The following is a 13,122-nucleotide window of genomic DNA, read 5'->3' as shown; positions in this document are numbered from 1 at the left end:
AAAGCTAAAACTAGGATTTTTTTCTTTTAAACAGAAACTGAGTGAGAATAACACCAGAAGGTACAATGGTGAACCTGACAGTACAGAAAGAAATGACACATCCTGCATAAGCTTGGAGGTATGAACATTGTAATTATTCTTAGTTTTCTGTCTCATTCTAACTTAGCGCTCTCAGAAATCCCTAGAAAACGGCAATACAGTAATCAAGGAGAAATAGAATGCAACGTAAAGCTTAGAGGTCAAATAAGTTTACGGTTCAGCGGAGAGGGAGATAAAGTTGCCAGAAGGGAAGAGTACTAGAGTTGTGTGACATGCATTTTTCTTGTTTGATTCCCCCTTCCCAATCAAATCCTCACTGATTACTTGTGTTGGAGTTTGGGTTTGGGTTTGGGTTTTTTTGGTTTTTTGTTTGTTTGTGGTTTTGGGGTTTTCCTTCTTGTTGTTGTGTTTGGTTTTTTTTTTTTGTAAGCCAAATCAGTTCTTTAGTCATGATTGTTAGCTAATGCACAGAGTTACGGCAGAAAGGAGGGGAGGAGGGTGGGAATTGATAACCTGTGCTGGAACTGCTGCTGATATGTAATCATAGCCTAAGTGATCACAGTGAAAGTGGTTTTATCAGTCTCTTCATGTAAAGGCATAAGCTTAAGTACTGTATAGAAGTAGAACACTTGCATACTAGCGTTTTATAGTGAACAACGCCCTCCTAAATAAAAAATATTGGAACAGAATAAGAGAAAATCTCTGGGGATTTTTATTAGTAAATTCTTTTTATTCATTAACAGCAAAAGTTGAAACCAGACCTGGAAATAGAGCGTGTGCTTGAACAGTATAGCTTGCGCCCAAGAAAAGAAGAAAAGAAAAAAGAAGAGATATATTCAGAGAAAAAGATTATTGAGACAGTAAAAAAAATTGAGAAAGCATCATCAAAAACAAAGGAGCTAGAGTTTGGTGGACGAATTGGTATGTGTGCAAATTGTCCTAATACTTGAAAATTAGTACTTCTACGGTTTTTACTTATTGACCATACTGTCATGTCAAGAACTGTTTTTCCAATTTTTGGACCCTGGTTGCAGAATCCAGAGTCATATGACAGTGCTTCACGCAGTCTGTGGGTATTGGTGGTGGTCAAAGAACCGTTCTTACACTTGGTTCTCTTGTGAAATATGGTGAAGATCTTGAGCCTTCCCTTGCACAGTGAGATTTAAATATTTCCAAATTAAATTTAAGAGGTAACTACCAAAGTTTTTACATTTTCAAAACCTAGGTGCTTCAAACTAGACAGTAAAGTATTCTTTATACAGTTTTTTGAGAAGTTTTAAAGGGATGCAGTGGGTGTGATCCTTCAGTTTGGTTATACGTCCCCATACAGGAGTGAGAAGAATGTCTCTGTATCCCATTACGTGACTGGGAGATGCTGCTGTCTTACTTCAGGAATAGACAATGACAACCTCTTCTTTGTTACTAGAAGTTAATATTGAGCTTTATTAGTGGGATTGAAACTAGGTTTTTTATTTTCTATGTTTATCTTCTAATACGGCATGATGCCTGTTTACAGGGGCCTTCACACTGATATTTCTTCTGCCTGCTGCTGTGTTTTACTTGCTGTTGATGGTCAAACAAGATGACCCCAGTCTTATGAACTTCCCTCCTCCTCTTCCAAAACTCGAAAGTCTTTGGGAGGCTAGGGTGTTTGGTGTTTTTCTTCTGTGGTTTTTCCTTCAAGCTCTGTTTTACTTACTGCCAGTTGGAAAGGTAAGCTGTTCAGTAGCAATTGGGTCTTTATGGATAATTAATTTGTGCATTAGGCTGGAAGCTAGGATATGTTCTTAATGCAGTGAATTTGAAAGCAAATGAATTTGTTTTCCATATTAAGTTGGAATATGGCTACTGCAGATCTCTGCAAGCTTAAAATAGCACAGTTTGCTAAGAATTTAATGGCTGTGCATTTTAGTCTTACAGTAGGAAAAGGCAGTAGGCATTATATAGGAGTTCAAATCAAAGCATGGATAAACTTTGTTTGATATAATTCTAGAAGAATTGCAGGTATCTGACTTCTAAATCACCTAACTGATACCTTCTTATTGATATCGAGTGTTTTGGAAGCTAATCTTCACTTCCAGGAAGCTATAAACCATTCTAGTCATATGTATATCAGGCAAATGCTCTGTTTCCCTCTTTGGCTTGAGGGATACTGGCAGATTGTGAAAGAACACTATAATAAATAATTCATGCAATCATGTTGTTCTATTGCTATACATGTTTACAGTGATTGGGGCTGTTCTGTTTTCTTGAGGCTGGTTAGGAAGAGATTTTATTTTTTAATGTTCTTATTTGAAACAGTTACCCTTTTGATATCCAAAGTATGCTTCTGAGAACAGTGCATGATCTTCAGATTTGAATGTGTCCGGCTGGTTATATAGGTTGAATGTCTTTGTGACAGAGATGTGGCTGATTTTCCTCCCCTGCCAGTACCCCCAGAAAGTACTTTGTTGAAACACTAGTATTTTATCCTTCCAGGTTGTAGAAGGCCTGCCTCTTTCAAATGGAAGGAAACTGCAGTACCGGATAAATGGTAAGTATGTTGCAGTTGCTTACTCTGAAATTTGATACCACTGTCTGATCTGCACTGCTCAGTATCATAAGATACATGTGCTGAAAGATACACTCTATGGTCAAACTATGTATCTCTTGTAAATCTTAAGTAAAATCTGATGAGCCTTTTTTTGGAAGGAGACCATTAGTAATGATCGCGAACTAACTGCCCCAAGAGCAAGACACTATACTGTACAGATCTGCATCCAGGATGTGTCTGGTGACTCCTGTCATATTCCTTGTATAATTGCTAAACAGGCAATTGCCTATTGGAAGTGTTAGTAATGCTCACGTAACAAGGACTGTTGCTCTGGAGATGTTCAGGAGTGATCTGGAGAGATCTTACCCATGTGTCCAGATGATCTTGGATGTCTCTGATTTACAGACTCATAAAAAGTGCGGTGTAATTGATTTAAGATGTTCTTATCCTGGCCTGGCAAAGAACGGTTCTGAGTCTTTATGCGGATCTGATTTCACTTCCTACAAATAAGGCAAGCTTCTCATCTAGGTTTAGAATACGGTTCAACAACTTTGAGCAGTCCTGTTTTTTTCAGGCTTAAATAGAAAAGTGTACTTTGATGCCTTGCAGGTACTCCAGACTACCTATTTGATTAGTCAGTTCAAGGACACTGCGTGATGGTAGTAGAATTCAAATGTTATATTAAAGAGTTGAGTCTTTTTTGATTTTGTCTGGTAAGATGCACCATTTTAAAGTCAGAATAGGGCAGTAAATCATAGATGCAGAGTGAATTACATCCTGCGGAAGTGAGTCATATTGAGGCTGCCTCATAACTCTCTTGTTTTGGACTTATGTCTTTAGTAGGGGTATAGACCTGCTATTTTTTTTTCCTATATTCTGATAAAGGGAGGAAATAAGCTACATGATTTGGATAGTTTAAAAAGGAAAAAAAAATTTAAAAGGAGGGAAAAAAAAAAAAAAGAGAAGCCATCTTCTTGCTGCTTCAAAGGCTAATTCTCAAAGCAACTTTGAAAGCCTTCTTGAGGGAAGTAAGACGACCAGTGACAGGACAAGAAGCAACGGGCACGAAGTGAAACACAGGAGGTTCCCTCCCACTTTTTTTTAGTGTGAGGGTGACTGAGCACTGGCACAGGTTGCCCAGAGAAGTTGTGGAGTCTCCTTCCTTGGAGATATTCAGAAGCTGTGTGGACACGGCCCTGGGCAGCCAGCTCTGGGTGGCCCTGTTTGAGCAGCGGGGTTGGACTAGATGAGCTCCAGAGGCCCCTTCTAACCTCAACCGTTGTGACCCTGTGAAAGGGTTTATAGAAGGTACTTAGGCGAAAGCTGTGCAGAGTTGTCTGCTTATATTTGGACATCATTCCATTCTACATGATTTTGTACTCCCAAAGTAAAAAAGTTTGTGTTGAAGTTTTGACTTGATAGTTATTTTAGTACTTTAATTACTGCTGTCTGTATCAAATTATATATATGAAGATAATTGTATTTCTTCTTTGAGTTATCTGAGCTGTCCCACAGATAAGATTTTGTGACCTGCTGTCATTATCCAGTAGTAGTGTCACTCCCCATATTTCCACTATAAAATCTGAAATTGGATCCTATGTTGTTGTAATAAATGTAGGAGCACTCAGTGTCCTGCCTCTTGTCCTTTTGATGAGGAGCACAAAAAATTTCGCGGCATAGATAGAATGTCTTAGGTATATTGCTGTCCCCCAGAATTTTGAACCTCAAGAGCATGGGATGTGTAAGACATTGGAATATAAACAAATCTTGGAAGAAGGAAAAAATGGAGAGAGGCTGGACTGGGTAGGTTGTATTAGAAAGATTTTTCACTTTGGCTAATATATTTTTTTCTATATCCTTTAGGGTTTTATGCTTTTATTTTGACTGCTGCAGCTATTGGAATTTTATTATACTTCCAATTTGAACTTCATTATTTGTATGATCACTTCATGCAGTTTGCAGTGTCAGCTGCAGCTTTTTCTATGGTGTTGAGCATTTATCTGTATTTTCGGTCCCTGAAAGTACCCGAGGAAGAACTAGCACCAGGTGGAAATTCTGGTGAGTTATAAATATTTTTGATAATTTCTTTCCAATTGTTTGCTACAGTTTTGTTTTATGAATTAAAGGCTAGCTTTAGGGATGGTTATTATAATACTGTGTCTTTTTCTTTCTACCAATGTAAAATTCATGTTGCAAGTTAAATAGCAATTCTTGTTCACACTCAGATATGGTAAAATGCTTAATCTTAGTTGGATTATCTTGAATAGTTTACACAAAAAATATCTTGGCTGGTGGCTGGTCTAGTCCCCTAGCAATGAGAGGATAGTTGCTTCCTCTCCATTTTTAGCATTTGTCGAAGAGCGCGTCTAGTTTGCTTCATAGTGCCTCTGCCAGTGGGCCTTTTCCTGCAACAGCTGGGAATGGAAAGAAAAACTGGAAAATCTAGATATTTTGCTAGTGGAAAGTCAGGTACAGAACTTGAAATTACGATGTATTTGTAAACTCTTATTTTGCTTTGCGCTTCTAAATCTAGTTTACTAAATTGAATTTTCAAAAGGGATTCTGTTACATTCATAAGACTGCCTATCCAGAATGTATCAATTAAATGCATATGTGTTTGTAGGACAAAGGAGAGATAGAGAAGTCAATTAGCATTAAATATTAAACAGACTGCTTTTTAAAATGATGATAGGGTGGCTAAGAAAATGAGTTTATGGACAGACCATTTAGTGTGTTAAAACGGAGTATTCAAATACCCTCAGTTCCTTTGTCAGTGCAGCACATATGTGTATGAAGGGAAATAATAAATGATCATAAATAAATTTTCTTTGAAAAGCACAATTCTAGCCTCTGTAAGTGGCATAGTAGCATCTGTATCTGTTCTGAAAAGTGCTTGTCGCTAACTCAGTGCAGGGAATCTTGTTGAAGTCAAGGTATTGTATTTTCCTCCTGTCCATTTCATTTGATGGACAGGTAATTATCACAGCTAAAGGAATTCTTGCTCCCAGAGAAGAGCAATGAAGTAGGAGGAAAAGTAGAATTAATACCACAAGATCATGCTCGTGGAAACTGTGATGTGAGCTTCAGGATAAGGCTGAAAATAAAGAAGGAACAAGTGTCAAGGAGAAATAAGCCTACAGTAACTTCTCAAGTGTTTAGTCCTCCTAATAAATAAAATATTTGGGCCTCTTAAAATATAAACCATGTGGGGTTTGCTTTGTGTTTTGCATATGCCCTCACATTTTTCTTGCCAATCTAAAGGTTTTTTTTTTTTTTAATTTATGAAAGAAGTTTAGAAAGTAGGAACTGCTTTATGGGGAGGAGCGTAGTGGCAGATTAAAGGAAGACTATTGCTAACAAAGACTCTGTCTTATCTGCAGGGTATTTTGTTTATGATTTTTTTACTGGACATGAATTAAACCCTCGTATTGGCAGTTTTGACCTCAAATACTTCTGTGAGTTGCGTCCAGGATTAATTGGCTGGGTGAGTCAGTAATCTTAGTTATTCTATTAGTTTAAATACTACACAAATGGATTATTTAAAAAAAGTTATATATATATATAAACCTGGTATTAAGGATACTATATGCATTTATAAAGAGGAAAAAAGTACTTGGAAAAAGTTTCATGTTGCCAGATTTTTAAAGACCATTTTTATTCACTTTAGGAAAATTTCTCCATTCTAGCTTCTTTTCTTTGTGGGAAACGAAAACTGTTCTTAAAGTATTCATATGTTGAGGTTATACAGCTTGAGAAATGTTGCAAACTGTGGCTTGTGAAATAGTGTGTGGTTTTGTTGTGGTGTTTGTTTGGTTTTTTTTAACTTAAACATTGGTCGAAAACATCTGCATTAAAATGTACTATGGTGTAATAGAAGAGACTGCTTTGTTTTACAAGGAAAATTTGTAATAAAATTTTTTCTAAACTAGGTTGTTATAAACTTGGCAATGCTCTTGGCTGAGATGAAGATACACAATCAAAATATGCCGTCTCTGTCAATGATACTTGTGAACAGCTTTCAGCTTCTGTATGTGGTGGATGCTCTTTGGAATGAGGTAAATGACAATCATATTAAACTGTTACCATTTCTAATTACAATGCTAAATGAATTAAGCTTTGTAAATTATAAATTCCTTCCTCCTTGCTTCCAGGAAGCTATTTTGACTACAATGGATATTACCCATGATGGATTTGGATTCATGCTAGCATTTGGAGATTTGGTGTGGGTTCCGTTTGTCTACAGTCTGCAGGCCTTCTATTTAGTTGGTCATCCGACTGCAATTTCTTGGCCTGCTGCTGCTGCAATTACTATTCTGAACTGTAAGTTATAGTAAATGTTGTTCCTGGTAATAACAATGTAGTATTGATTTTGTTTCTTTCAGTTGTGAGGTGAAGCTTTAACTAAGATGTGGTGATTGTATTTTCTGTATTACCACAGCTGGTGGAAGGATGTGTCTGGCTACTGTTTAGTACAAAGAATATAACAAATTCTTGTCTTACTAAATGAAGGATAAACGAGACTCTGGACACCTAATTGTTCTGTTGAGAGGCATCTTTAGATGGATGCTGCCTGGGGTTGCAGAAGTGACTTAAGGCATCTGCTGCACTTCACTCAAAATGTTTTAAATTCAGTCTCACTATGAGTGACTCGTACAAAAAAACCAAAAACTCAATAGCGTGTTGGCTGTGCTTTACTGACCCTAAGGAAAAAAGAGGTTTTTGTTGTTTAACATTTTGCATCTCCTTCCCTGATGCCTGTAGTTACAAGCTCATGTCAACGGAAAACATCTCCTTTTCTCTAGCCGAGTTCTTTGAGAAAGGATCATGCACCTTTAGGGGACCTTAAATTTGCAGCAATATGGCCCTGTAGTTTGTCCCTTTTATCTAAGTAGTAAACCTAAAAGAAAAAGGTTTTTGTAGACATGACAAAGCATTTAAACACTTTGAAAGAATATGAGGCATACAGTTTAGTATGTGCAATCCTGAGTAATACAACTTTTTTTTTTTCATTTTCAGTTAATATTTTTTCTTGGTTTTTTTTTAAACATCTTTGAAGTATGCTGTGATCATGCATTTTCCAAGGCTGTATTGAAAAACAAATTTCATAGAATCGTTAAGGTTGGAAAAGAATTTGAGCTGCCGTGTGAAAATGATGGGGGAAATGAATTTCAAAACCAGATAATTCTTCTTTGGCTCGTTCTTTTAATATTGTGAACTTGTAAATAGTTGGTCAGTTTATAGAGTAGGCACGGTAGCAAAATACTGGCCTGCTAATAGCCTTAATCTTAAACTGCAGCACATCACCTTATATGAATTGCAAACTCAGTGTTACAGTAATAAACTATGTCAGATATAAATGTAAAAGTAGATGTGAAAATAAAGCTTCTCCAGGATCTTAAAAACTAGTCAGTAATGTGTCAGAGCATTTGGAACGCAGGCTTCCAATAGCATTTCTGTGTTAGAGCTCTGAGAGCCACAGTTGCATCTCTGAGGAAAAGACTTGGATGTAAAAAGAGTGGCAGAGAGCATGTGATTGCTTTGTTGAAGGAAAGAAAACTGGAAAATACTGAAAATGCAAAATAAATAATATTTATTTTCAGGTATTGGATATTACATATTCCGTAGTGCAAATTCTCAGAAAAATAATTTCCGAAGGAATCCAGCAGATCCCAAATTGGCCTGTAAGTGCATTTTTCAAAATTTGTTCAATTGCTGTACACAGTCTCTTTGTACTATTTAAACAGACATTTCAGTTGTTGTATTGACTACAATACTTTATTCACAGATCTGAAATTTATACCCACTGCAACTGGAAAAGGGCTTCTTGTCACGGGTTGGTGGGGTTTTGTTCGTCACCCTAATTATCTCGGTGACATCATCATGGCTCTAGCATGGTCCCTACCCTGCGGTAAGTTCCTGAGACTAAAGTGGGTTTCATTAAAAATGCTTGGATGTTTTGGCATCTGACTGGGTTTGAAATGCAGAGTGATAATTATTTGAGATATTAAAACCTATAATTAATCAAATGACAAATCTGTGTTGTAAGCATAATGCGACACCTTATCCTTATCTTACATCTTATCCTTTATATCTTACCATAGATTTGACATATCATACTATAGATTTGACTCTTCTTTCTGACACTTCATTATTCAATAACAATGGGGTTTGCTTGCTCATAAGTTGTTCTTTACGTTTTTAAGGCTAGCGGCTGTGCTATAGTGTTTTCAAAGGGAGTTCCCAAAAAGTAGGAGTTCCCTTGGAGACAAGGACTACCGCATAAAGGGATGGACTTTGAGCAAAATACGTTTTAAAAAAAAAAATCAAACACAAAGGAGTGGAATTCTCTTTGAAAGTTTTTTTTAATGAATACTTCCTAGTTTTCATGAAGTTTACACTTGGAGGAAATTAGGGAGTCTTTTGTCCAATGGGGTTTCTAGTCCTGGTTCTTCGTAAGACCTTAGAAAGAGCAGTGAGAGTTTCAGAAAATATATCTGATCATGGTGTAGTCCTGCTCCTCTCATTCAAGTCTGAAAAATGGCTTTGGGCTCCTCCCTTGCCTGGAGGAATTTCTCTTCTATAAAAGCACAGAAATGTGTGACAGATGTGCTGCTGAGGCAGAGCTATTCTGCACCCATGGCACAGACTGCCTTTTGCAGACTGTGGTACACGGGCGGTTTTGGTACCTTGCGACCTTGTCACCAAGTCCTTAATGCCCTGACCAGGAGCATCAGCTGAGAGAGGATGCTGGAGTTCATGTGTTCCTCCAGGGCTAATTTTGTTCTGGATTTAATTGAAAGTAGATGATAGTAGATTAGCATATATGCTCTTAGAGAGTATCCTGGAAAAGGCTTGCCCCATGAAAACCAGGGACTCGAATCCTCTGTCAGCATCGTCGTGGCAGAAGTGGAAGTGTTGCCGTAACAGTGTGTGGGGTGAGGATGGGTGGGAGGGGATCATAGGGTCATAGAATGGTTTGGGTTGGAAGGGACCTTAAAAGGCCATCTAGTCCAACCCCTCTGCAGTGAGCAGGAACCTCTTCACCTAGATCACGTTGCTCAGAGCCTCGTCCAACTTGACCCTGAATGTTTCTAGGGATGGGGCATCTACCACCTCTCTGGGCAGCCTGTTCCAGTGTTTCACCACCCTCATTGTAAAAAATTTTTTCTTTATATCCACTCTAAACCTACCCTCCTTTAGTTTAAAACCATTACCCCTTGTCCTATTGCTACAGGCCCTGCAAAAAAGTTTGTCGCCATCTTTCCAATAGTCCCTCTTTAAGTACTGAAAGGCTGCAATAAGGTCTCCCCGCAGCCTTCTCTTCTCCAGCTGAACAACCCCAACTCTCTCAGCCTGTCCTTGTAGGAGAGGCGCTCCAGCCCTCGGATCATTTTTGTGTCCTTGTGCTGAGGGCTCCAGAGCTGGATGCAGCACTCCCAAGCAGGGTCTCAGCAGAGTGGAGTAGAGGGGCAGAATCATCTCCCTTGACCTGCTGGCCACGCTGCTTTTGATGCAGCCCAGGATACGGTTGGCCTTCTGGGCTGCAAGTGCACGCTGCCGGCTCATGTCCAGTTTTTCATCCACAAGTCAAGTAGCATGCTCTGAGCAAAGCTACAGTTACCATCTACAGCCAGGATACAGAAGACCTTGTGGGGCTTCTGTGGGGCAGCTCACTGCTGCAGAGGTTTAACTATTTCTCTGGTTTTGATAGCTGAAGAACTTAAAATATGTGCCAGCTTTGCATGTGTTGAGAGTGAAGTTGGTAGATTTTGAGACTCTGAATTTTAAGGATTATTTTTGGGGTTTTTTTTTGGTGGGTCTTTTCCTGTCTGCATGTAAACGTCTCACAATTTTTGTACTCTCTTGCTGAATATTTGATGCTTTACAATACAAGTATAAGATGCTTCAGTCCGTAACCAGTATATGTCACCAGCTTGTACATGTTGTTAATAGCTAACACTTCTGGATTATTTTTTAAATGTATCTAATGTGGCTTTCTCACTTTCTTCTACAGGTTTTAGTCACATTTTACCGTATTTCTACGTGATATATTTTATCTGCTTGCTTGTTCATCGAGAAGCTCGTGATGAACATCATTGTAAGCAAAAATACGGCTTAGCATGGGAAAGGTATTGTCAGCGTGTACCGTACCGCATATTTCCTTACATCTACTAGAGCACTCCAGATGCCTGATCTGCAAATTACTTCTAAAGTTAGTTTCGTTTCAAATAAACATATACCTCTTACCTTTGCACTTGGTCTATTTGTTATTTAGGCTTTTTTTTTTAAAGTGACCAAACAGTGAAGTGCGTCAACAGGTATTTACAAATAATCTTAATCTGTGAGTTATGTGAACTGACTGTCTGTGACTTCATTTTTTTAAAAAAAATTGTGAATTTTAGAAAGTCTTGGAGCCCTGATTTTTCAAGTTAAATTTTATCTAGAATCCTAAGTTTACATTTTTTAATTGCATTTAATTAAGCACTGTGATGTAAAGTATATTATTTTTCTTAATACAACAAATACAGAAATTCCCTCCAGTTCATTTTTTTTGGTGTTAATTGTACCATCTAACTTCAGATGTCTGACTCAGTTGCCTGAATTGGAGGAGCAGCAGGGTATCTTTGCTTGGTGGAGCTGAAGCAGAGGATTTGACCCACAGGAGGGGCCCGTGCCGCTGGCTGTGCTGCCCTGCAGCCCCCAGCCCAGAGCTGGCACGGCTCACCTGGCTGGTTCTCCCCCTCCTGGCTTTAAATTAATGGGATATTTTGGTCTGGGAGGCTCCGGTGGCGCCTCCTGCCCTGTGCCTGCAGCAGGGGCAAGAGGATGGGATCGGGAGGAGGGAAGGGGCACACCTGTCCCCTCCTGTCCCATCCCCGCACTCCTGAGGCAGTTTGAGCACAGGCCAAGGTGGGCTCTGAGCTGCTGCCCAGCAGCGCCCCTGACCCTAGAGAGAAGCCACGCTTCTGGCTCAGGCTCCTGAAGGCAGATGGTACAAACACTTGTTTCAGCTGTGGGCAGGGCTGTGGAGGTGAGTAGCGGGCCCTGATCCTGCACCTAGCATCAAACGCGGGGCAGCTCAAGGCGCAGCCTACGCCCGTTTGGCAGAAAAGAATAAGATGACCACAGTTGGCTTATTCTGATCTTTGTAAATTATGTCTTAATGTACCATAGCATTTACTGAGTGTGTATAATAAAGCCGCCACATTTTCGCTGTACAGTGTTTGGATTTGAAAATGCGATAGCTTTTTTTTTTAGAGACAGGAGAAAGCAGTAACTAAATAAATTTCCAGTAATTTTTAAAAAATGTTCACTGAATAAAGGTTTTTGTAAATTAATGTATTACTTCTTGAAACAATTGAAGTGGTCGTTTAAATATTTGTATTGGCAGATACGCTATGAAAATATAGAAAATTCTCCTTGATCCAAAGTTGTGTTGTTTTGGGTTTTTTTAATTTGGCATTGCTACCTCATATGTAGGTTTTGCCTTTTGTACTGTTGCAGATAGAGAAAATGGCTATTTTTTTGCTATTGCTATTTAAAACAACATTTTTTTACATGAGCCTGTGGTTAACCTCGACCACTTTCTAATATATTTTTGTATATATTTGACTTTTTAACTAATGTATGTGTTCTAGTCACTAGGTGTGTTCTTCATCTAACTGGCTGTAAATCAGACGCATTTGCAGTATTTACTTCATAAGTAGAATAATTTTATATTTTACTGAAATAATCTTGCATTAATTAACTGGCTCTTATTCTGTCGTTACAACCGAGAGCTTTTTGCATACTTCGTACGTGAAGTTTGTAGCACAAATTGTCAAAAAAGCTTATTAGAATCTTGAATATAGTGCGGGTACCTCTACACTTGCTTGCGGGAAGGTTCCTAATAAATCAGAATGTTGCTGTTATTCACCAATTACTTTCAATTCTTTTAAAATGTTGCTGTAATTGAAATCTAGCATGTGATTTTTTTTTTTCTAATAAAAGAACCCTCTATTTTGTACACGGGCATTTTTTTAAGACAATTGTACATTTGACATGTATATAATGTAGCTTGACTGTGACAGCCTCCTCTGAAAATCTGTCTGTTGGTGGTGTAAGGAAAATGTTTTAAGACGAGTACTTTGGTTCCTGGAGGAAAATTGCAGCGCCTGTGGCAACGCCGAAGAGCATTTACTCCTGTGAAGCGGCAGATCAAACTGGGATACTGGTCTTTTTTTTTTCTTCAATGGCTGCTCAATGGATTAATGGGAAATGGAGCAATCATTTCGCTGTGGCGGTTTGCAGCTGGTGTTTTAAAATGTACCGAAGGGGTTCACAGTTCAACTCCTGTAAACCAGGAGCTGCTGCCGCCAACCCAATTTTATCTGTTGCCACTCAAGGTTGTTAAAATGTGATTCAGAGCCCATGTCTTTCAGAAATAGACCTTCACCAATGATAACTTCATTTTATTTACATGTTCAGTTTTATGTGAATTGCATTTTTAAGTAATTGTTTTTAATACAAACAAGTCTATGAACTAAAATAAAGCTTTTGCTTAAAATTTA

At 38.4% G+C, this 13,122-nt stretch overlaps 1 protein-coding gene across 2 annotated transcripts in view; it reads left to right on the top strand.

Annotated features, from left to right (window-relative positions):
• LBR (lamin B receptor) overlaps positions 1–13,122 on the top strand; it is a 21,367-nt gene extending 8,245 nt beyond the window's left edge. The window contains exons 4-14 of one of the 2 annotated variants that reach the window (XM_064446348.1): positions 33–118; positions 783–960; positions 1,556–1,752; positions 2,518–2,572; positions 4,436–4,630; positions 5,953–6,056; positions 6,502–6,627; positions 6,724–6,892; positions 8,173–8,253; positions 8,358–8,480; positions 10,587–13,122. In XM_064446348.1, coding sequence (XP_064302418.1) covers positions 33–118; positions 783–960; positions 1,556–1,752; positions 2,518–2,572; positions 4,436–4,630; positions 5,953–6,056; positions 6,502–6,627; positions 6,724–6,892; positions 8,173–8,253; positions 8,358–8,480; positions 10,587–10,747 — 1,475 coding nt within the window. In that variant the 3' untranslated portion in view covers positions 10,748–13,122. The remainder of the gene's footprint in view (positions 1–32; positions 119–782; positions 961–1,555; positions 1,753–2,517; positions 2,573–4,435; positions 4,631–5,952; positions 6,057–6,501; positions 6,628–6,723; positions 6,893–8,172; positions 8,254–8,357; positions 8,481–10,586) is intronic. The other variant, XM_064446347.1, reaches the window with a different exon arrangement.

The sequence above is a fragment of the Phalacrocorax carbo genome, chromosome 3, assembly GCF_963921805.1.
Source record: "Phalacrocorax carbo chromosome 3, bPhaCar2.1, whole genome shotgun sequence".
Lineage (NCBI taxonomy): Eukaryota > Metazoa > Chordata > Aves > Suliformes > Phalacrocoracidae > Phalacrocorax > Phalacrocorax carbo.
This window is presented reverse-complemented; position numbering and strand designations above follow the sequence as displayed.